At 44.8% G+C, this 22,064-nt stretch overlaps 1 protein-coding gene across 1 annotated transcript in view; it reads right to left on the bottom strand.

Moving 5' to 3' along the window:
* The window catches only part of dpy19l1l (dpy-19-like 1, like (H. sapiens)), a gene marked incomplete at both ends in the record, with an annotated part of 93,504 nt that extends 72,849 nt beyond the window's left edge, over window positions 1-20,655 (bottom strand). The window contains 8 exons of the mRNA XM_083649427.1: window positions 1,059-1,150; window positions 4,786-4,843; window positions 11,289-11,382; window positions 16,551-16,671; window positions 17,702-17,839; window positions 19,725-19,812; window positions 19,935-19,959; window positions 20,433-20,655. Coding sequence (XP_083505553.1) covers window positions 1,059-1,150; window positions 4,786-4,843; window positions 11,289-11,382; window positions 16,551-16,671; window positions 17,702-17,839; window positions 19,725-19,812; window positions 19,935-19,959; window positions 20,433-20,655 — 839 coding nt within the window. The remainder of the gene's footprint in view (window positions 1-1,058; window positions 1,151-4,785; window positions 4,844-11,288; window positions 11,383-16,550; window positions 16,672-17,701; window positions 17,840-19,724; window positions 19,813-19,934; window positions 19,960-20,432) is intronic.
* Window positions 20,656-22,064: the final 1,409 nt, after the last annotated feature.

The raw sequence follows: 22,064 nt of genomic DNA, 5'->3' as shown, positions 1-22,064 counted from the left end.
AACTCTGAATTAACTAATAATTTAGCAAATTGTATGTAACATACCAAATAAAAGCAAACGGCAATGTCTAAGAATGCAACGCCATGTAACTGGCTCGTTAATTCTTGCATAACAGAGAATTACGTTAACGTCTGCGGGTCTTATAGACGTAAGTGGCTCGAGCTGCGCTCGGAGGAGAGAAAACAATCTGAAGCTTTCTTTGTTGGAGTCCAGGTATGTTTTACAAGAAAGTGTTCGTCATTGTCGATGATAACATTATCTGACCTGGCTAACAGTGGATACTCTGCTTACTTGCTGTGTACCGAGCTCAAAGTAGTAGGCTACGTACTTTGTTTTACCCCCTGCACTGTCCGCTACAAAAACAACTCTCTTCTTCTGACATTCTTTCGTATTTGGCGCCGTGACCGCCGGAAGTGTTAACACGACCCGGAAGAATTTGGCCCACCCCCGCGTCTGAACATAAGGTGAATTGAATAGGTGTTAAATAACTATATAACACAGAGCTAGCTAACAAGGTGTAAAAGTCTGTTTTCATGTGTTACGGCCCGCTACCCTCTCTCTCATAGATGGTGGTATTAGTTATTATACATCGTAGATATTCTTTGCTATGTTTGGCTGTCATTGATGAGGAGGGGGGTTGGCTCAGGAAGCGAGGTTACAGGAAGGGATATAACGTGCCCGGAAGCCGCGACCGGGAGCTTTTTGACGTGTCCAGACTGAAGAAGAGAGACGGTGTCCCCTGCGGGCGGCTCCCCATTTCGTTTCCTTTGTATAATGTTATGTGGTCAGTAATGTCGTGTACATGAATAGGATGGTGTCTCGGTTCTGAACACCATCCACACCTCATCGGCTGAGCTGTCCAGAGAAGGCTGACGCCACACCTGGGTCCTGGGTACAAGCTTGCCAGTTACTCCAGGTGAGCTATACTCCCAGCCTCTTAATGACAGCCATGTCTTTTCATGTTGCGGGATTCGGTGATGTTTGTTGCCCCTAGACCCAACTTGTTAGAATTGTGTTGCTGAACCTGCCACACAGCAGTGGAGAGATGGCGGTTTTACCGTAAGATGTAGGTGAGCAGCAGCATCTGCAGGACTAGGAAGGGGTAGGCAAAGCTCTCCCTCAGGGGTGGGGTCCACATCACACGAGTGCTCTGGGGGAGAACACACACACACACACACACACACACACACACACACACACACACACACACACACACACACACACACACACACACACACACACACACGCACACGCACACGCGCGGCCGCAATCAATATTTTTCTTTTGTTGATGACTTGGCTCTCCGAGGTGAAAACAAAGTTGTGAGGTTACGTAAGGGGCCCACGCAAGACCGACCCGCCTCTCAAAACACCCCAATCTTAAACGGAATTACCGGCATTTCTCTATTTTACAATTATGAAATCATTTAGGTTACTACAATAATTTGGTCTACTTTTGCTTTTGATAATTACCGTAAATTCCGGACTATAAGCCGCGGCTTTTTTCCCGTTTTTTGCCCCCTGCGGCTTATATAACGGTGCGTCTTATCTATGGATTTTTTCAGAAAAAAAAAAAAAAAAAAAAAAAATCTCTCTTTTTTAGCACTCTTTCTAACTATAAATCCACTTCTGTTTTAATTTCCTCTCTTGCCCTCTTTTCACCACACCGCGGACACTGTGTGCACTGTAAAAATAAACAACGGTGGTGTTGTGTTATGTTGTTTTGTTGAAATGTTATGGTAATACGGTAAATGGGAGCTTCCTCAAACAGCCATCTCTTTCCCGACAATCCCCTCTGTGCGTGACCACTTACATATGGTAATTACGGTAAGCAAACGGCCACAAGCCCATCAACTCCCTCCCCCGACTACCAGGAGAAAATCACAAACTTCGGCGAATTCACACAAAGGAAGATCAAGGAATATTCCATCGAACCGGAGCAGATCATAAATATGGATGAAGTGCCTTTGACGTTCGACCTGCCACTCACTCGGACTGTTAACAAGAAGCGCCCTGGAGGATTCTTTTACCAAAAAAAAGCTTTGCTCGTTCTCGACAGCATGAGAACGAGCAGTAGATGATCATGAGGTGGTTTTTCAGACGTGTCGATATAGCAGTTTATCGCAAAAGTGTAATGGAAACACATTTTTCGCATTTGCACGTCATGTGACCCATATTATCCCTTGGAAAAGGAGCGGAAAATAAGTTTGGTAAGTAAGGTTCGATAGCCGTGTCAAAACCTCCGCAGCAAGTGGAAAACTTTGAAGCAACGCTACCTAGCAGAAAGACGAGTGTTGTGCAAAAGCGTAGCCGGGCAAATTAGATAATGTTTAATGGCAGAAATCGGTCCATGGTGACAGCAGGCTGCCTGTGTGCGCGCATTTGGCACAGCGGCGAGATGAGAGGATGAAAAGCACACACTGGTGCGGTGGTGCTGTCTGAAGTGAATACAGTGACTGTGAGTAGGCTAATACATTGCACACGTTTCAGGTGCAATTATAGAACCAAATCAGCCTTTTCCCCCCTCCATCTCAAAATCGGACCAGTTGTAGGCTATTAGGCTACCTTTTTTCCTCTGCCTGTCGCGCTGACTGCATTCACGCAGCCAGCAACATTTTGCGACTCATTTTCTTTTGAATTGATAATCAGGCTCGTTTATATGCATTGTAACTTCATGTTGGGATTTCCATTGACCATTGGTTGGATTTGAGCATGCAGGGGACGGGATATGGGGCAGATCCCCGTGCGTAATCACTGTGGCAGCTGCTGCAACGGGGAATCACTCAAACGCAACTTCAATGGAAACGCCTACAAGTCGCAATTGTACATTGTCGAAGTTGTAGAAATATCGCAATTCTTTTGCGAAAAACTGTAATGGAAACACAGCTATAGATGAAGAGGAGTTCGTTGGTTTTGAGTGACAAAGGAGAGAGGAGAGTGGTTGACGAAGCCACCCTGAACCTGTTCGTTTCCGACACTGAAGATGAGGACTTTGGTGGTTTCAGTACGCAGGAAGAAGAGGAAGACGAGCATTAGTGACTTGACTTCTCTGGTTACAGGTTTGCTGCACATATAGCCTATTGTTGTGTGATTTTGTCTGGGGATTAGTGACCTGACTTTTGTTTTGTTTTGTTGAAATGTTAATAAATGGGAGCTTCCCCAAACAGCCATCGCTTTCCCGACATTCCTCTCTGTGCACGAACCCTTTCATATGGTAATTAAACATCAAAACACCCGCGGCTTATAGACCGGTGCGGCTTATAGAAGAAAAAAATAGTCAATTTTGGTCCCGCGGCTTATACACCGGTGCGTCTTATAGTCCGGAATTTACGGTAGTCATACTTTTATCAATTTCAGCCACATTGTTTTACATTTTCATTTTTATTACCGAATTCCATTATTCCGTCCGTTTTTTCTGCATTGCGGAAATCACATGGCCCCTATGTCACCTAAACTAGAGCCCGACCGATATTATCGGCCCGCCGATATTATCGGCCGATATTGGCGATTACGGATATATCGGTATCGGTAATATTTGCCGCAGATTCTTTTTATATATATATATATATATATATATATATATATATATATATATATATATATATATATATATATATATATATATATATATAAGTTATAGACAGCATGGACAGCATGTTGTGTATATTTGATATTTTTTCTTAACTATTTGTTCTATTGTGTTTTTGTATTTCTAGTTATTTATAATTATTAAATTCCCAGTTAAGTTTACTGTTTCATTGCATTGAGTTTATTAATAAGCTGTAAAATATCCTGCCTACATCACATATTTCAATTCATGTCAACTCAATCATATCTTTGTCAAGTGTTTGATATTTGAGGGTTGCTGATGTGGTGCCTCCTCTGGTCGTTAGGGGGCGCCTGTTCGGAGGGAGGGGAACTCGTTGGAATAGCGTGATCCTTCCACGTGCTATGTCCTACCGGTGAAGCTTCCCCTGTCAGGTGAAAAGAAGCGGCTGGCTAACTGCCCATGTGGAAGCATGGAGCCAGTTTTCGGCTCTCCCCAGATCGGCAGAGGGTGGAGCAGCAACCAGGATAAATAAATAAAAAAATAGCACTAATGGGGGATTAGCACTAAATGGGGATAAACATTTGATAAAAAATATATATATATATCGGCCGATATTATCGGTATCGGTAATTTTTTATTCCCTAAAATCGGTATCGGTTTCAAAAATCCCATATCGGTCGGGCTCTAACCTAAACGGCAAAAAATTTAAATGCAAAAATGTCAAATCCATCAAAAACACACCATGCTGAGTCACTGCAGCACTGACAGGAACAAACAAGGACAGGGAAAGAGATGAGAAACAACACGGAGTGCATGGCAGGAGAGAGCAGCCTGCGTGAGAGTGTGTGATTGCACTGCCAGCGTATATCGATCTGGACGAGGAATAGAGACTTGCAGTTTGTTTTGAAGGCAACTGGGGAGGAGGAGGTTGTGGGCGTTTAGCCTCGACTGCCAGCAGCCAGCTCAAAAGCATCTCTGAGCTGCTTTGAGGGCTGCAGTGAGTCCTTATATCAACCAACCTCCGCTTCTTCAATACATTTGCATGTGACATTTCAGAAGCCCCATCATACCCAGAGTGACCTGCTATATGTGCAGCAGTACCAAAAGCCTACATCTCCTGGCTCACTGTCAGTAAAATAAACTGATACTGTAGTAAGGAGTTTAAGAGCAAAAACAACTGTATTTGGGAGGACCATATTTCCAGAGGAGGATCTTGTGGGACTGTACGGCACTCACCTCGCCGTGATTGAAGAAAAAACACAGGGTGGTGACCAGGCCGCCCAGCCGACTGCCGCTAGAAAACACAAGATGGAAAGAGATGAGGGGACGCAGACAGAGAGCGAGAGAGAAAGATTCAGAGAGAGGCTGAGAGAAAACAGAGGGAAATACAGAGAGAGAGAGAGAGAACAGAGGGAGATACAGAGAAACATTTCAAGCTCCAGCTCCTCTTTTAAATGCCTACTTCTGAGCAGAGATGGGAAATCACACAGACCAACCACAAAACATCTTCACCCTCTGCTGAATCTCACATTACTTTCTCTCTCCATTTCGTCGAGCTTCAACTGCTGACTGACAGATGAGTTGCCCTTTGCAAACTTCCTCTCCTCTCCTCTAGACTCTCCTCTAGCATCCGTGTGAGCATTACAGAGCAGTTACCTGAGGTAGGCTAGTCTGAGCGTGACAGATCAGTTACCTGAGGTAGGCTAGTCTGAGCGTGACAGAGCAGTTACCTGAGGTAGGCTAGTCTGAACGTGACAGAGCAGTTACCTGAGGTAGGCTGGTCTGAGCGTGACAGAGCAGGGTTACCTAAGGTAGGCTAGTCTGAGCATGACGGAGCAGAGTTACCTGAGGTAGGCTAGTCTGAACGTGACAGAGCAGAGTTACCTGAGGTAGGCTAGTCTGAGCATGACGGAGCAGAGTTACCTGAGGTAGGCTAGTCTGAGCGTGACAGAGCAGAGTTACCTAAGGTAGGCTAGTCTGAACGTGACAGAGCAGAGTTACCTAAGGTAGGCTAGTCTGAACGTGACAGAGCAGAGTTACCTGTGGTAGGCTAGTCTGAGCGTGACAGAGCAGAGTTACCTGAGGTAGGCTAGTCTGAGCGTGACAGAGCAGAGTTACCTAAGGTAGGCTAGTCTGAACGTGACAGAGCAGAGTTACCTAAGGTAGGCTAGTCTGAACGTGACAGAGCAGAGTTACCTGAGGTAGGCTAGTCTGAACGTGACAGAGCAGAGTTACCTAAGGTAGGCTAGTCTGAACGTGACAGAGCAGTTACCTAAGGTAGGCTAGTCTGAACGTGACAGAGCAGAGTTACCTAAAGTAGGCTAGTCTGAACGTGACAGAGCAGAGTTACCTAAGGTAGGCTAGTCTGAACGTGACAGAGCAGAGTTACCTAAGGTAGGCTAGTCTGAACGTGACAGAGCAGAGTTACCTAAGGTAGGCTAGTCTGAACGTGACAGAGCAGTTACCTAAGGTAGGCTAGTCTGAACGTGACAGAGCAGAGTTACCTAAGGTAGGCTAGTCTGAACGTGACAGAGCAGAGTTACCTAAGGTAGGCTAGTCTGAATGTGAGAGAGCAGAGTTACCTGAGGTAGGCTAGTCTGAGCGTGACAGAGCAGAGTTACCTGAGGTAGGCTAGTCTGAGCGTGACAGAGCAGAGAGTTATCTGAGTTAGGCTAGTCTGAGCGTGACAGAGCAGAGTAACCTGAGGTAGGCTAGTCTGAACTTGACAGAGCAGAGTTACCTGAGGTAGGCTAGTCTGAGCGTGACAGAGCAGAGTAACCTGAGGTAGGCTAGTCTGAACTTGACAGAGCAGAGTTACCTGAGGTAGGCTAGTCTGACTGTGACAGAGAAGAGTTACCTAAGGTAGGCTAGTCTGAACGTGACAGAGCAGAGTTACCTAAGGTAGGCTAGTCTGAACGTGACAGATCAGAGTTACCTGAGGTAGGCTAGTCCGAATGTGAGAGAGCAGAGTTACCTGAGGTAGGCTAGTCTGAGCGTGACAGAGCAGAGAGTTATCTGAGTTAGGCTAGTCTGAGCGTGACAGAGCAGAGTTACCTGAGGTAGGCTAGTCTGAGCGTGACAGAGCAGAGAGTTATCTGAGTTAGGCTAGTCTGAGCGTGACAGAGCAGAGTAACCTGAGGTAGGCTAGTCTGAACTTGACAGAGCAGAGTTACCTGAGGTAGGCTAGTCTGAACGTGACAGAGAAGAGTTACCTAAGGTAGGCTAGTCTGAACGTGACAGAGCAGAGTTACCTAAGGTAGGCTAGTCTGAACGTGACAGATCAGAGTTACCTGAGGTAGGCTAGTCCGAATGTGAGAGAGCAGAGTTACCTGAGGTAGGCTAGTCTGAGCGTGACAGAGCAGAGAGTTATCTGAGTTAGGCTAGTCTGAGCGTGACAGAGCAGAGTTACCTGAGGTAGGCTAGTCTGAACTTGACAGAGCAGAGTTACCTGAGGTAGGCTAGTCTGAGCGTGACAGATCAGTTACCTGAGGTAGGCTAGTCTGAGCGTGACAGATCAGTTACCTGAGGTAGGCTAGTCTGAGCGTGACAGAGCAGAGTTACCTGAGGTAGGCTAGTCTGAGCGTGACAGAGCAGAGAGTTATCTGAGTTAGGCTAGTCTGAGTGTGAGAGAGCAGAGTTACCTGAGGTAGGCTAGTCTGAGCATGACAGAGCAGTTACCTGAGGTAAGCTAGTCTGAGTGTGACAGAGCAGAGAGTTACCTGCGGTAGACTAGTCTGTGCGTGACAGAGCAGAGTTACCTGAGGTAGGCTAGTCTGTGCGTGACAGAGCAGAGTTACCTGAGGTAGACTAGTCTGTGCGTGACAGAGCAGAGTTACCTGAGGTAGGCTAATCTGAGCGTGACAGAGCAGAGAGTTCCCTGAGGTAGGCTAGTCCGAGTGTGACAGATCAGTTACCTGAGGTAGGCTAGTCTGAGTGTGAGAGAGCAGAGTTACCTGAGGTAGGCTAGTCCGAGTGTGACAGATCAGAGTTACCTGAGGTAGGCTAGTCTGAGTGTGACAGAGCAGAGTTCCCTGAGGTAGGCTAGTGAGCATGACAGAGTAGAGTTACCTGAGGTAGGCTAGTCTGAGCGTGACAGAGCAGAGTTACCTGAGGTAGGCTAGTCTGAGCATGACAGAGCAAAGTTACCTGGGGTAGGCTAGTCTGAGTGTGACAGAGCAGAGTTACCTGAGGTAGGCTAATCTGAACGTGACAAAGCAGTTACCTGAGGTAAGCTAGTCTCAGCGTGACAGAACAGTTACGCGAGGTAGGCTAGTCTGAGCGTGACAGAGCAGAAAGTTTCCTGAGGTAGGCTAGTCTGAGCGTGACAGAGCAGTTACCTGAGGTAGGCTAGTCTGAGCATGACAGAGCAGAGTTACTTGAGGTAGGCTAGTCTGAGTGTGACAGATCAGAGTTACCTGAGGTAGGCTAGTCTGAGTGTGACAGAGCAGAGAGTTCCCTGAGGTAGGCTAGTCTGAGTGTGACAGATCAGTTACCTGAGGTAGGCTAGTCTGAGTGTGACAGATCAGAGTTACCTGAGGTAGGCTAGTCTGAGTGTGACAGATCAGAGTTACCTGAGGTAGGCTAGTCTGAGCGTGACAGATCAGAGTTACCTGAGGTAGGATAGTCTAAGTGTGACAGATCAGAGTTACCTGAGGTAGGCTAGTCTGAGTGTGACAGATCAGAGTTACCTGAGGTAGGCTAGTCTAAGTGTGACAGATCAGAGTTACCTGAGGTAGGCTAGTCTGAGTGTGACAGATCAGAGTTACCTGAGGTAGGCTAGTCTGAGTGTGACAGATCAGAGTTACCTGAGGTAGGCTAGTCTAAGTGTGACAGATCAGAGTTACCTGAGGTAGGCTAGTCTGAGTGTGACAGATCAGAGTTACCTGAGGTAGGCTAGTCTGAGTGTGACAGATCAGAGTTACCTGAGGTAGGCTAGTCTGAGTGTGACAGATCAGTTACCTGAGGTCGGCTAGTCTGAGTGTGACAGATCAGAGTTGAGGTAGGCTAGTCTGAGTGTGACAGATCAGAGTTGAGGTAGGCTAGTCTGAGTGTGACAGATCAGTTACCTGAGGTAGGCTAGTCTAAGTGTGACAGATCAGAGTTACCCGAGGTAGGCTAGTCTAAGTGTGACAGATCAGAGTTACCTGAGGTAGGCTAGTCTGAGTGTGACAGATCAGAGTTACCTGAGGTAGGCTAGTCTGAGTGTGACAGAGCAGAGTTCCCTGAGGTAGGCTAGTGAGCATGACAGAGTAGAGTTACCTGAGGTAGGCTAGTCTGAGCGTGACAGAGCAGAGTTACCTGAGGTAGGCTAGTCTGAGCATGACAGAGCAAAGTTACCTGGGGTAGGCTAGTCTGAGTGTGACAGAGCAGTTACCTGAGGTAGGCTAATCTGAACGTGACAAAGCAGTTACCTGAGGTAAGCTAGTCTCAGCGTGACAGAACAGTTACCTGAGGTAGGCTAGTCTGAGCGTGACAGAGCAGAAAGTTTCCTGAGGTAGGCTAGTCTGAGCGTGACAGAGCAGTTACCTGAGGTAGGCTAGTCTGAGCATGACAGAGCAGAGTTACTTGAGGTAGGCTAGTCTGAGTGTGACAGATCAGAGTTACCTGAGGTAGGCTAGTCTGAGTGTGACAGATCAGAGTTACCTGAGGTAGGCTAGTCTGAGTGTGACAGATCAGAGTTACCTGAGGTAGGCTAGTCTGAGTGTGACAGATCAGAGTTACCTGAGGTAGGCTAGTCTGAGCGTGACAGATCAGAGTTACCTGAGGTAGGCTAGTCTAAGTGTGACAGATCAGAGTTACCTGAGGTAGGCTAGTCTGAGTGTGACAGATCAGAGTTACCTGAGGTAGGCTAGTCTAAGTGTGACAGATCAGAGTTACCTGAGGTAGGCTAGTCTGAGTGTGACAGATCAGAGTTACCTGAGGTAGGCTAGTCTGAGTGTGACAGAGCAGAGTTACCTGAGGTAGGCTAGTCTGAGTGTGACAGATCAGAGTTACCTGAGGTAGGCTAGTCTGAGTGTGACAGATCAGAGTTACCTGAGGTAGGCTAGTCTGAGTGTGACAGATCAGAGTTACCTGAGGTAGGCTAGTCTGAGTGTGACAGATCAGAGTTACCTGAGGTAGGCTAGTCTGAGTGTGACAGAGCAGTTACCTGAGGTAGGCTAGTCTGAGTGTGACAGATCAGAGTTACCTGAGGTAGGCTAGTCTGAGTGTGACAGAGCAGAGTTACCTGAGGTAGGCTAGTCTGAGTGTGACAGATCAGAGTTACCTGAGGTAGGCTAGTCTAAGTGTGACAGATCAGAGTTACCTGAGGTAGGCTAGTCTGAGTGTGACAGATCAGTTACCTGAGGTAGGCTAGTCTGAGTGTGACAGATCAGAGTTACCTGAGGTAGGCTAGTGAGCATGACAGAGTAGAGTTACCTGAGGTAGGCTAGTCTGAGCGTGACAGAGTAGAGTTACCTGAGGTAGGCTAGTCTGAGTGTGACAGATCAGTTACCTGAGGTAGGCTAGTCTGAGTGTGACAGATCAGAGTTACCTGAGGTAGGCTAGTCTGAGCGTGACAGAGTAGAGTTACCTGAGGTAGGCTAGTCTGAGTGTGACAGAGTAGAGTTACCTGAGGTAGGCTAGTCTGAGTGTGACAGAGTAGAGTTACCTGAGGTAGGCTAGTCTGAGCGTGACAGAGTAGAGTTACCTGAGGTAGGCTAGTCTGAGTGTGACAGAGTAGAGTTACCTGAGGTAGGCTAGTCTGAGTGTGACAGATCAGAGTTACCTGAGGTAGGCTAGTCTGAGCGTGACAGAGTAGAGTTACCTGAGGTAGGCTAGTCTGAGTGTGACAGAGTAGAGTTACCTGAGGTAGGCTAGTCTGAGTGTGACAGATCAGAGTTACCTGAGGTAGGCTAGTCTGAGTGTGACAGATCAGAGTTACCTGAGGTAGGCTAGTCTGAGTGTGACAGATCAGAGTTACCTGAGGTAGGCTAGTCTGAGTGTGACAGAGCAGAGTTACCTGAGGTAGGCTAGTCTGAGTGTGACAGAGCAGAGTTACCTGAGGTAGGCTAGTCTGAGTGTGACAGATCAGAGTTACCTGAGGTAGGCTAGTCTGAGTGTGACAGAGCAGAGTTACCTGAGGTAGGCTAGTCTGAGTGTGACAGAGCAGAGTTACCTGAGGTAGGCTAGTCTGAGTGTGAGAGATCAGAGTTACCTGAGGTAGGCTAGTCTGAGTGTGACAGAGCAGAGTTACCTGAGGTAGGCTAGTCTGAGTGTGACAGAGCAGTTACCTGAGGTAGGCTAGTCTGAGTGTGACAGAGCAGAGTTACCTGAGGTAGGCTAGTCTGAGTGTGACAGATCAGAGTTACCTGAGGTAGGCTAGTCTGAGTGTGACAGAGCAGAGTTACCTGAGGTAGGCTAGTCTGAGTGTGACAGAGCAGAGTTACCTGAGGTAGGCTAGTCTGAGTGTGACAGAGCAGAGTTACCTGAGGTAGGCTAGTCTGAGTGTGACAGAGCAGAGTTACCTGAGGTAGGCTAGTCTGAGTGTGACAGAGCAGAGTTACCTGAGGTAGGCTAGTCTGAGTGTGACAGATCAGAGTTACCTGAGGTAGGCTAGTCTGAGTGTGACAGATCAGAGTTACCTGAGGTAGGCTAGTCTGAGTGTGACAGAGTAGAGTTACCTGAGGTAGGCTAGTCTGAGTGTGACAGAGCAGAGTTACCTGAGGTAGGCTAGTCTGAGTGTGACAGAGCAGAGTTACCTGAGGTAGGTGCCGTAAATGAAGAACAGGCACATCATCAGGCCATTCAACAGGAACACAAAGGTGACGTAGAAGTATGCCGGGTCTCCCAGGCCTGTCCCACACACACACACACAGTTCTTGAGTTATTGGATTCACAATGATTTGTTACAGTTACACACAGACGCCACTATGAACATAAACTCTACAGTATAGGGCTGACAACAGTCTCAGTGAAGCCGGTTTGGATGAGACTAGTTTTAAGCTGAGGTTATTTTCATTGGGGGTGGTAAAAGGGGCAACAACTTTTACTGGTGTGCGCGCAGCCATGCAGTCTGTAAACGTTACTGACATGGCAGATTCTGCTGGAACTAAAATGACAGACATGCTCACTCAGGTAATGATGATCAGGTTACCCCACCTCCTCCTGTAAACTAGTCCCATCCAAACAGAGCATAAGACTGTCACTGAAAAGTGGTTCTGAGAAGGTCTGAGAAGGTGGGGCACATTTCACATTTGGGGAGCATTCAGGACCAAAGTTCCCTTCCCTCTGAGCAAAGTGTTTGGTGACTTGAGACTAATAATATCAAACAAATCCTACGTGCAATAATCCACACAGACCAACAGTAATATGTGCCTATTTATTATACACAAACATTCACTCCTTTCCTCCACTTGTTCCCAAAGATGCACATGATAAGCAGGTTTGGTTTTGCTGGTAAATGACATAAGCTGCAGGGACAGGGCATACCTGATTTAGTTAATTGACACTCCTGATTGAAACTCTATTTCTAACACCATAAAGTAATTTCCTATCAGCAAGGCTGACAGGAAAATTTGCCAGTATGAAGAACAGATTGACTGGAACGTGACGAATAACAAGTGAGTTGTAAATGTATGCATGTTACTAAGAGCCACTACATCACCATAACATGATGGTACATCATGTTACTAAGAGCCACTACATCACCATAACGTGATGGTACATCATGTTACTAAGAGCCACTACATCATAGGGATGGGCATTTCTAGCAAAAACACTATTCGAAATTCGCTGGCCAAATTCGAATTTAATTCGAAATTCGAAAAAAAAAAAAAAAAATTAAATTTTTTTTTTTGTGTGAGTGAAATGTTGCATTGTCTCCCCTGATTCTAAAGGTCCTTACACACCGAGCACGTTTTTTTCGTGCGATTAATTCGCACGTCAATAATATTTTCCGAACCTATATCAGTCAATGCAACCGTGCATACCGACGGCGAAGTTTCGCTGAGCGTTATTGCGGTGTTTATTTTTTCGAACCACGTTCGATTTTTCAGAGATTCGCTTCCGACGTGTACACATCTGTGGCTGTGATTGACAGGTGAGTCAAAACTCGCATCGCAATTTCGTGCCGTATATTCGCATCGCTCTTGATGTGTAAGGACCTTAAGTCTACGGCTTTATTAATTAATATAAAAAGCTTCTGCTGTGGATTTTTAGCTCAAACAAGCATTGCACCACTGAAGTAAAGAACATGTTACATGACATTGACATTTTCGAAAATAAAAAACAGTTTTGACAATCATGAGTGGTTCATTAAATATTTAGTAGGCTCAGGTCTGAGTGCCAAAGGGGTGCCAAAGTCACCCCCTCTCCCTCTTCATGGGATTTCATCCGCCATTCATTTTTCCATAAACCTTGCTTAAAATGCTTATAAAAATTGTTTTACTTGCTCAAACCAAGCGATTTGACTATACTTAGAATCAGGGGAGACAATGCAACATTTCACTCAAAAAAAAAAAAAAAAAAAAAATTTGAATTTCGAATTTCAATAATAAAAGTCGACCTTGATAATAACAACGATTATTCGAAAATTCGAAATTCGATGCCCATCCCTACTACATCACCATAACGTGACGGTATATCATGGGCCAAACAGAAACGGGAGATGGTTCCAACAGCAGGCTCAATTTGAAAAGGTGTTGCAGCGGAAACAGCTCCCTGGTCCCTACTGTGTCATCCTGCATCTCGCTTACATTGTGTATGGAGTGACAGCTACAGGAGGCGTTCCCACTTCCTCATTGTTAGCTCAATATGCAATGTGACTTGCTCAAGTTGATGTCAACACCGTGAAAACAGCCTGTGTGTACATCAACGTCAGGCTGCCAGGCTTTGCTAATGAGACCGATAGAGAGGGCGAGAATACACGGCGCAACAAATTAAAGCTGACAATTTCTTCCCCTCTAGTGTCGGGGCCTTTCTGAGAGATGTATGAATGTACAAAGATCTTTGTATGTAATAGATTAAAAGCTTCATTTTCTCCATTAGGGTTATTTAAATTTATTTTATTTTCCTTGCCATTTTATACCACTTGTTCTAGTATTGTGCCCAAGAAAATTGTTACCATGTCTTTGCTTGAGATGCCTGAGATGAAATTCTATTCAATTACCTCTACAATATCTTTTGATGAAAAATAAGTACCGTAAATTCCGGACTATAAGCCGCGGCTTTTTTCCCGTTTTTTGGGCTTTTTTGGCCCCTGCGGCTTATATAACGGTGCGGCTTATCTATGGATTTTTTCAAAAAAAAAAAAAAAAAAAAAAAAAAAAAACTCTCTTTTTTAGCACTCTTTCTAACTATAAATCCACTTCTGTTTTAATTTCCTCTCTTGCCCTCTTTTAACAACATAACATAACATAACATAACACAACACAGGTGGTGTTGTGTTATGTTGTTTTGTTGAAATGTTAATAAATGGGAGCTTCCTCAAACAGCCATCTCTTTCCCGACAATCCCCTCTGTGCATGAACCCTTACATATGGTAATTAAACATTAAAACACAATAAAAAAAATAAAAAAAATAAAAAAAAAATACCATTAAAACACCCGCGGCTTATAGTCCGGTGCGGCTTATATATGTAAAAAACAGTCAACTTTGCAGGTGCGGCTTATACTCCGGTGCGGCTTATAGTGCGGAATTTACGGTAGTTGAACTACTGTAGTTCTTATCTGTATAGACCGAATCACCTAGCCTGGTAAACCAGCCGGCCACGTCGTGAACTCACATTTCATTTAGTTCACGTGACCGGCTGGTTTAATCACCCAAATGTTTACAATAAACGTCCGGGTGGACAACGCAGGCCTCACATCCATACAGCTTAATGGAGCAGAGCAAACTGGGCGGGGAACAACTGAGATAAAGAGGAAATGGTTACGTGTAAAACGCATGTTTGATGCCTTCATATCTCATTCATGAACAACACTTTCACTAATGTTAGTTTAGAGACCTAATTTACCTGTTGGGGCACAGAATAAAAACAATGACAGCTTGAGTTTCCACAAAAGTAGCAGTCACATTGGGTAGATTTGGTTTATCAACACAGTGCATAAAATAAGCACACTGCACAGCCAAACATCAGATAGGTGGGGCCACCGTGTTTAGTAAGGGTATCTTTAACGTTACAATACGGCTGAAATGACAAGAGGAATAAACAATACACAAGTTTGTGATATATCCACAATTTAAATAAAACTGCAGGTGTCTACCCGGAAGGCACCTTTGTTGTTAACGCGACGTCACAGTATGGGTGTCACCGTACACAAAAGTCACGGTTCGGTACGTACCTCGGTTTCAGGGTCACGGTTCGGTACGAATACGGTACAACGGAGAAAAAAAGCAACAAATCCCAAATTCAGTTTTTTTCCCTTTGAATTTTTCTGAATTCTGTGTTTTGCTTTTTATGCTCATTTTACCATCAGAAAAAGGTTTTACTCTAGAGCAGCGATTTTCAAAGTGTGGGGTGCGCCTCTCTCTCAGATGTCTGTATTCCAGCTGTTTGACAGGGCAAAGGCATTTCCCCCCACTTTAAATCTTTATTGTACACAAGTTTGTAAACAGAGTGCATGTGTGGAGTAGCCTAATACTCCCACCCACCCCTCCCCCCACTGTCAGACAGCGGGGTGGGTTTCACTTTCACAAGTAAGTACGCTAATGTTATTGGAAGCGAGTTTTGTTGACCATAATGATTACGTTCGGTCATCATAATGGATTATTGGAACATGACAAGGAGTCATCCCCTCTTCCTCACCGCATCTTGCTTGTCATCCCACGTGATGTAAGTTGCTTGTTTACAAGTTAACAGCTTTGTCAGTGTTATGTAACGTTTAGCCGCAACGCGCAACTATAAAGGACTTTGTCGCGGCTACGTAACGTTACATTAGCAAGCTTACCTCGTTGGCTTGATGTTGACAGAATTTGCAAAACAGCTTATCGCCTGAGTCATAAAAGTCATTAGTATACTGCTCTGCACTTTTTTGACGACGGTAAAGGGGGGGCAGCTGGACGCTTCGATATTGTTGTGGTTTTGTGAAGCAGCATGGAAGCTACGGCTTGTAAACATGCTGGAGCAACCCCCGGTAATGTTTCCTCTGCACAAAACGTTCCATTCAGTGAACGCCGATTTCTATGGTCCTTGTGTTGTTTTGGTGTGTCTTCTTCTGTGGCGTTTAATTCAATTCAATTTAATTGCGTTCAAACAGCGTTTAGGTGCTTTATCACCACCTTCTGAATTTGACGTCTTCATCGTGTCGCTTCACGCACCGAACCGTGACGCCCACACCGTGACTTCACGGGACGAATACACGTACCACGACACCCCTACGTCACAGTGATTCGGTCTATAGTGTTGAAATGAAAAAATAAGAAGCAAGAGAACTTTGTAATGGGCCAGCAGTGTGCAGAGTCTTGTCTTCCTGTGGACTTCTGCCTCCCTGGAGGGCAGCTTTGACTGCGTTCAGCCAGGAGTGAGGAAAACCTTTAAAGGCCGGCTTTACCGTGGGGAATATGAATATATATTAATTCTTAAAAAATCTTAAATTTCGAATCCGTTGAAATTTTTGAAATTGCTTGTTCACAGCCAGAGAAAAAAAAAAAAAAAAAAAAAAAAGGGCCAGGTGACGCGTTTCGACGCGAAACGCGTCACCTGGCCCAATTTTTTTTTTTTTTTTTTTCTCTGGCTGTGAACAAGCAATTTCAAAAATTTCAACGGATTCGAAATTTAAGATTTTTTAAGAATTAATATATATTCATATTCCCCACGGTAAAGCCGGCCTTTAAGCATGCCCTCATTCAGTGTGAGACTGCCTGAGTATATATTAACTGTCTGCATAGCTCTAGGACATTGCTGTGAGACTATCTGTCTGACTGTGTTGCCATCATTCCACCTATTGTCCGTGTGTGTACACATGAACATGCACACAAACAAGTGTATTTACAGCACCAGCACCATGGCGACCGCCTGTACCTTCACAGCTATCCACAGGGGCGAGCCCCTCTCCTCTGTTGATGGTCCAGCACATCTTAGTGGGGATCCCAAAGTAGTCCATTGTACCGGTGTACATCCGGTACCAGCTGGCCAGGACCACCTAGGGAGGGGGAGGGTTAGCCTGTTTGAACATGCCTACATTGGCCTCTCTGTACTGCTGTCTCTGTGGAGCAGATACACCCTGATGTAAAATTCCATTACTTTTCCACGTCATTCCAAAAGTAAGTCGGAGTGCTTCTAACATGTAAACAGTCTGGTTTCTACTACAGTACTACAGTTGGGCTTGCTGTGAAGAAGTAAGCACAAAATATATCAGAACAGCTGAAAACTACGAGCTAATACAGTACACTGTGTGAGCTAATACAGTACACTGTGTGAGTGAAACAAGTTGTACAACTGGTATACTCCTGTAAAGTCACCCCTTGGTTTAATTCCCTGACACACATCTTTCCCAGATGCTTGCACTGCCCCTGATGTCACTTCATGCCTTGCCAGTGTTTCCCCCGCCAGGCCAGAAAAAGAATTGCAAAAAATATATATACTGTATATATATATATATATATATATATATATATATATATATATATATATATATATATATATATATATATATTTTTTTTTGTGCTCTCCCCAAAATTTCAATAAACCTTTATGGCATATTATTACAATACAGCAATACTGGTGTTGACAGTAATAGAACATGCCAAAACATTCAAAACAGTAAGCATTTTGCTTTTAGGAGCATTGTGCCAGCATGCGCCGCTGTTCCAAAACATGTCAACGTGTGTCGTTGCCTGGGAAACGCACATCCCATAATACAACTGTTCGCATCGCATCCCATAATAGTATGATGATACTTGGGATGCCATTGCGAACATAGATGCGAACAGGTTAGCTAAAAGTTTAGCATCGCCAGCGAGGGCCCCGCCATTGCGGTCGAGGTATGTTTCGAAATCCCTCCAGGCCTGAAAATCTTTCTAGGGGAAACACTGCTTACATTAGTATTATGATGTTATTAATATACTTTTCATGCATTTTGGGCACAAAGAGTCAAATGTAAACGTTTCGATACTGAACACCTCCATACTACAAGCACGGCTGTCAACATTACGATAGCATATGAACATTACCTCTGGATAGAGATTGAATCTCTTCAGCGTGTTAATAACCAGGGGGTACTCTGTCAGCCGATCATTCATGACCATGTAGAGGCCGTTCAGGAAGGAGGGAGCCTCGATGATGGTCTTGTAGTACGAGTAGTACAGGCCCTGGAACCCAAGAGAGATGCATCATGGTTATAACTCACACAGGAAACGAATAAGAAAAACAAATTGAAACAAAAGTTGGAAAGGGACATGAATGATACTGTAGAATGTAGAGAGAGACAGAGAGAGAAATTGGGAAAAACCTCAAATATATAGAAAAAGTTCAACTTGGAGAGAGAGACAGGGCAGAGTGGCACAGGTAAAAAAGGGGACAGAAGGTGAGAAACAGAACCAGACAGAGACACTAAATATAACTCCACAACATACAACTCAGACAGGGGGATGGATGAGTTCCACAGGCTGAGCAGATGGTAATGGCTCACAGGCCATTTGGTACCCGACAGCACGGCGATGCAAGAAAAATATCTGGTTAGCATACGATTATTCGTCACCCCCAATGTCATCCTTCAAAATGGCACAAAGCTCGTTCTGCATCTCAATCCTGACCAGCTCTTTACACAGCATCAGAGACGACCAGATAAATAGTAGAGGTGAGAATCACCAGATGCCCCACAATACGATATCATCACGATACAATATGATAGTATTGTAATATGCTGGAAATTGCGATATATTGAGTATTGTGATATTGCAATATATTGTGATTTATTACCTTTTTTCAACTGCAAATTATGTCCCCAAACAGGAAAGAAACTTTGTCAACATCTGTTTTATCTAATGAAATAAAGTTTCCAGTCTGTTCGTCTCATTCAATCATTTTTATTGCACTAAAATGGGATTGTCAAGCAGACAGAGTGACCAACGCTGTCCTAAAAACCTGTCATAAATGTTGCATGATGCACTTGACATTTTGTAAAATAAAATGTCACGATACTTGACATTCGATACGATATATTGCCCACAAAATATTGCGATACTATGCTCTATCGATTCTCCCCCCCACCCCTAATAGTGTATAGACATAACTTAAGCTATGTTGCATGACACACAATAATCCAAAAAGGTTCATAGTGTCTATAATTTACTTAGATCGTTAGGTTTTCTTCTATATCAGACACAGGTTTTTGTTCCTACCTGACATGTTTCGACGGCAAAACTTTAAGACACGTCACACAGCATCTAGTGACACCTCTGATGAAGACACGTCACACAGCATCTAGTGACACCTCTGATGAAGACACGTCACACAGCATCTAGTGACACCTCTGATGAAGACACGTCACACAGCATCTAGTGACACCTCTGATGAAGACACGTCACACACCATCTAGTGACACCTCTGATGAAGACACGTCACACAGCATCTAGTGACACCTCTGATGAAGACACGTCACACAGCATCTAGTGACACCTCTGATGAAGACACGTCACACAGCATCTAGTGACACCTCTGATGAAGACGGAAGTTTTGCCGTCGAAACATGTCAGGTAGGAACAAAAACCTGTGTCTGATATAGAAGAAAACCTAACGATCTTGCATGACACACATTTGGCTGATTTTGCCATTGCAAGATTGCCTGACAGCAGTGCCCAGGCCCCAAAGGCCAAGCAAGACAAGCAGACAGCAAGAGGCCATTTACACCTGGCACTAACATGCGTTTTCTGTGATCAGATTGCAATCGGATAGTGCTTGACCACATTAACCTGAGTTCATTTACACCTGGCGTTAACATGTGTTTTGGGTGATCAGATTGCAATCTGATTAGCCAAAACAGGTGTCCTCTCAATCCGCATACAGCAGAGGAGGTGGTTTGGCTGATCAGATCGCAATCCGTCTTCAATGTGTCTTGGGGGCGTTTACACCTGTACTTTCAAGTGGTCAAGCACTATCCTATTGCATCTGATCACAGAAAACACGTGTTAGTGCCAGGTGTAAATGGCCTCCAAGACAAGCAGACAGACACAATAGAAATGATCTTCCATTTACCATTTCGGTCCGAAAAGCCATTTCCTTCTCCAGGTTAGACAAGTGTGAGAAGTGTCTGTCATTCTCAAAGATGTGTGTGAGATGATACCTAAACACAGGAGACGAAATATGTAAGCCACGACTAAATTGATTAATCCCCAATGTTGATATTGCTAGATCACTACAATAATGCACGTGTAATCACAGCATAATGCTAGTAGAGCAACTTACCAGTGGAGATACCCAGCCAGAGCAGCTGTGGATAGAGAATTAACTTTTAGTCCAGATTAAAAATACGTAAAACTGTCAGACTCCGAGTCTGACAAACTGCAGCGACCTCCAAAGAGAAGGTTAGCAATGACAGTGCCACGAACAATTAACGATAGGGTTAACGTTAAAGATTTGGACTGTGATATTGTGGTACCTGTGTTGCAATTTGAGGAGATAACCTAAGAACGTTAGTTTGAACTTTGCCAGAGAACCTGTTATAACAAGCTTGGAGCTGACGTGTAACAAAAGCAGAGCAGCACAGGTTTGGCTGATAACTGATAGCGACAATAGATAGCTAACGCTAGTGCGCTAACATTGGGTAGCTAACATAGCCAACCATGGTAGCCAACTCGTGAGCGAGGAAAATACCCTAACTTAATTTAGCGGGTCAGCTAACGCTAAGGTTAGCAGTCGTTAGCTAGTATTCAGGAAGCTAACTGGCTAACGTTTCTAACTTACCGAGCAGAAGAGTCATTCCCAGCTTTAGAAACGCAGAGGGAGTGAGCCCAAGCTTGTTCCTGACGCCTGGAAGCCCAGCATGGGGGAGAAAGCTGTTGAAACCTTTTCCATCCCTGCCTGTCCGCCTGGCGTTACTTTTAGCAGAAATAAGCGGGCTCCTGTCTCTGTCAGCCTGGCTGCTTGCTTGAGACTTCCCGGTCTGTTTTCTGCTTTTAGCCACCATGTTTCCCAGGCAGTCCAGTCCGACGTCAGGCAGTGCGGAGCCGCTGGAAAGCAGAACAGGCAGGGTGAGCTAACCAGCCCCTCCGCTCCTCGTATCAAGTGCTCAGATCTGCCTCTGTAACGTTACCTGGGTGATGCTTTCACTGGTCCCTCGTTGATCCAATCGTACAAATCTTATAAAACTACGCCCCCAAGTGGAAGTTGGGCGCTACTACAAACAGCTTCTGTCAGTAACCATGGCGACGTGGCGTAGTAGGCAGTGTTGGGAAAGTTACTGAAAATTGGTAATTAGTTGTTACAGTTACTAGTTACTTCTCTCAAAAAGTAATTTAATTACTTTAAAGTTACCAGTTACTTCAAAGTAATTAGTTACTAGGGAAAGTAACTTTTGCGTTACTTTTAAAAGTCTGCTTCGATTGTTATTAATGCACACATTATGTTAGTGTTGCTGTGCCACAGTGTGGCATTGAACCTTCGCTTATTGGGGAGGCTTATAGCCTATCAAGGTCATTAGCCTCTGGGGCTCTGGCTGCAGCTCTTTCCCCGGACTAGGTCTGAGGATCAAAAACTGGGTAATCCTCTGAAGTTGTCCGTTATTTTCATGTCCTAAAGTAACTAGTAACTAGCCCAGTTACTATTTTAGTAACTGTAACTGAGTTACTGAATTTGAAAAAGTAATTGGTTAGATTACTAGTTACTGAAAAAAGTAGTTAAGTTACAGTAACTAGTTACTTAGTAACTAGTTACTCCCAACACTGGTAGTAGGTACCGTGCTTTTAATACATCCATGGTAGGTACCACGGCGATAAAGGTATCATGGCTTTGACGGCCAAAAAAACACACAGAACGAGTATGTCCCGCCCATAGCGCCGTGGTGCGCAGCCAGTTTTCATTCGGCGCCCATGTGACTGTCCACACTGCCCGCTCTGCTGCGCTTTTAGTTTGGTGTGGTGTCAGTTGTATTTTTTACGCGAGCCGCAAAGCGAGAGACAGCAGGAGCAGGGGGAAAGAGAGAGGTCACCGTGGGAGTGACGTTGCTGTGTGAAGTGGGGTTTCAGATGGTCATCTGGCACAAGCTAGAGGGACAGAGAGAGACTATATAGACCTAACTGAGAGATGTAATTAGAACAATAGAAGTTGAAAAGGCACCATGAGGCTAGAGTGGTGGGGTCCTTTTAATGCCTCAAATACACATCTTTTAGAATTTCACAATACACGCGTGTGTACACACACAAATGTATTTCAATCATGAGACCAGTGGGTAGAATTTAACAAGCGAGCTTTATTCACAAATGGCATGGCAGCTAATTCTATGACTCCGTGGTAAGATCTCTCTTGTGGTGAGAGAGGAGGGCATCTGCTCAGACTACGATAGAGAATCCCCCCCCTAGGGAATTCTTCAGAAGTCAA

This window comes from Poromitra crassiceps, assembly GCF_964638095.1.
Source record: "Poromitra crassiceps genome assembly, chromosome: 1".
NCBI lineage: Eukaryota > Metazoa > Chordata > Actinopteri > Beryciformes > Melamphaidae > Poromitra > Poromitra crassiceps.
Note: the sequence above shows the minus strand (reverse complement) of the source record. Positions and strands in the feature narration are given on the sequence as shown.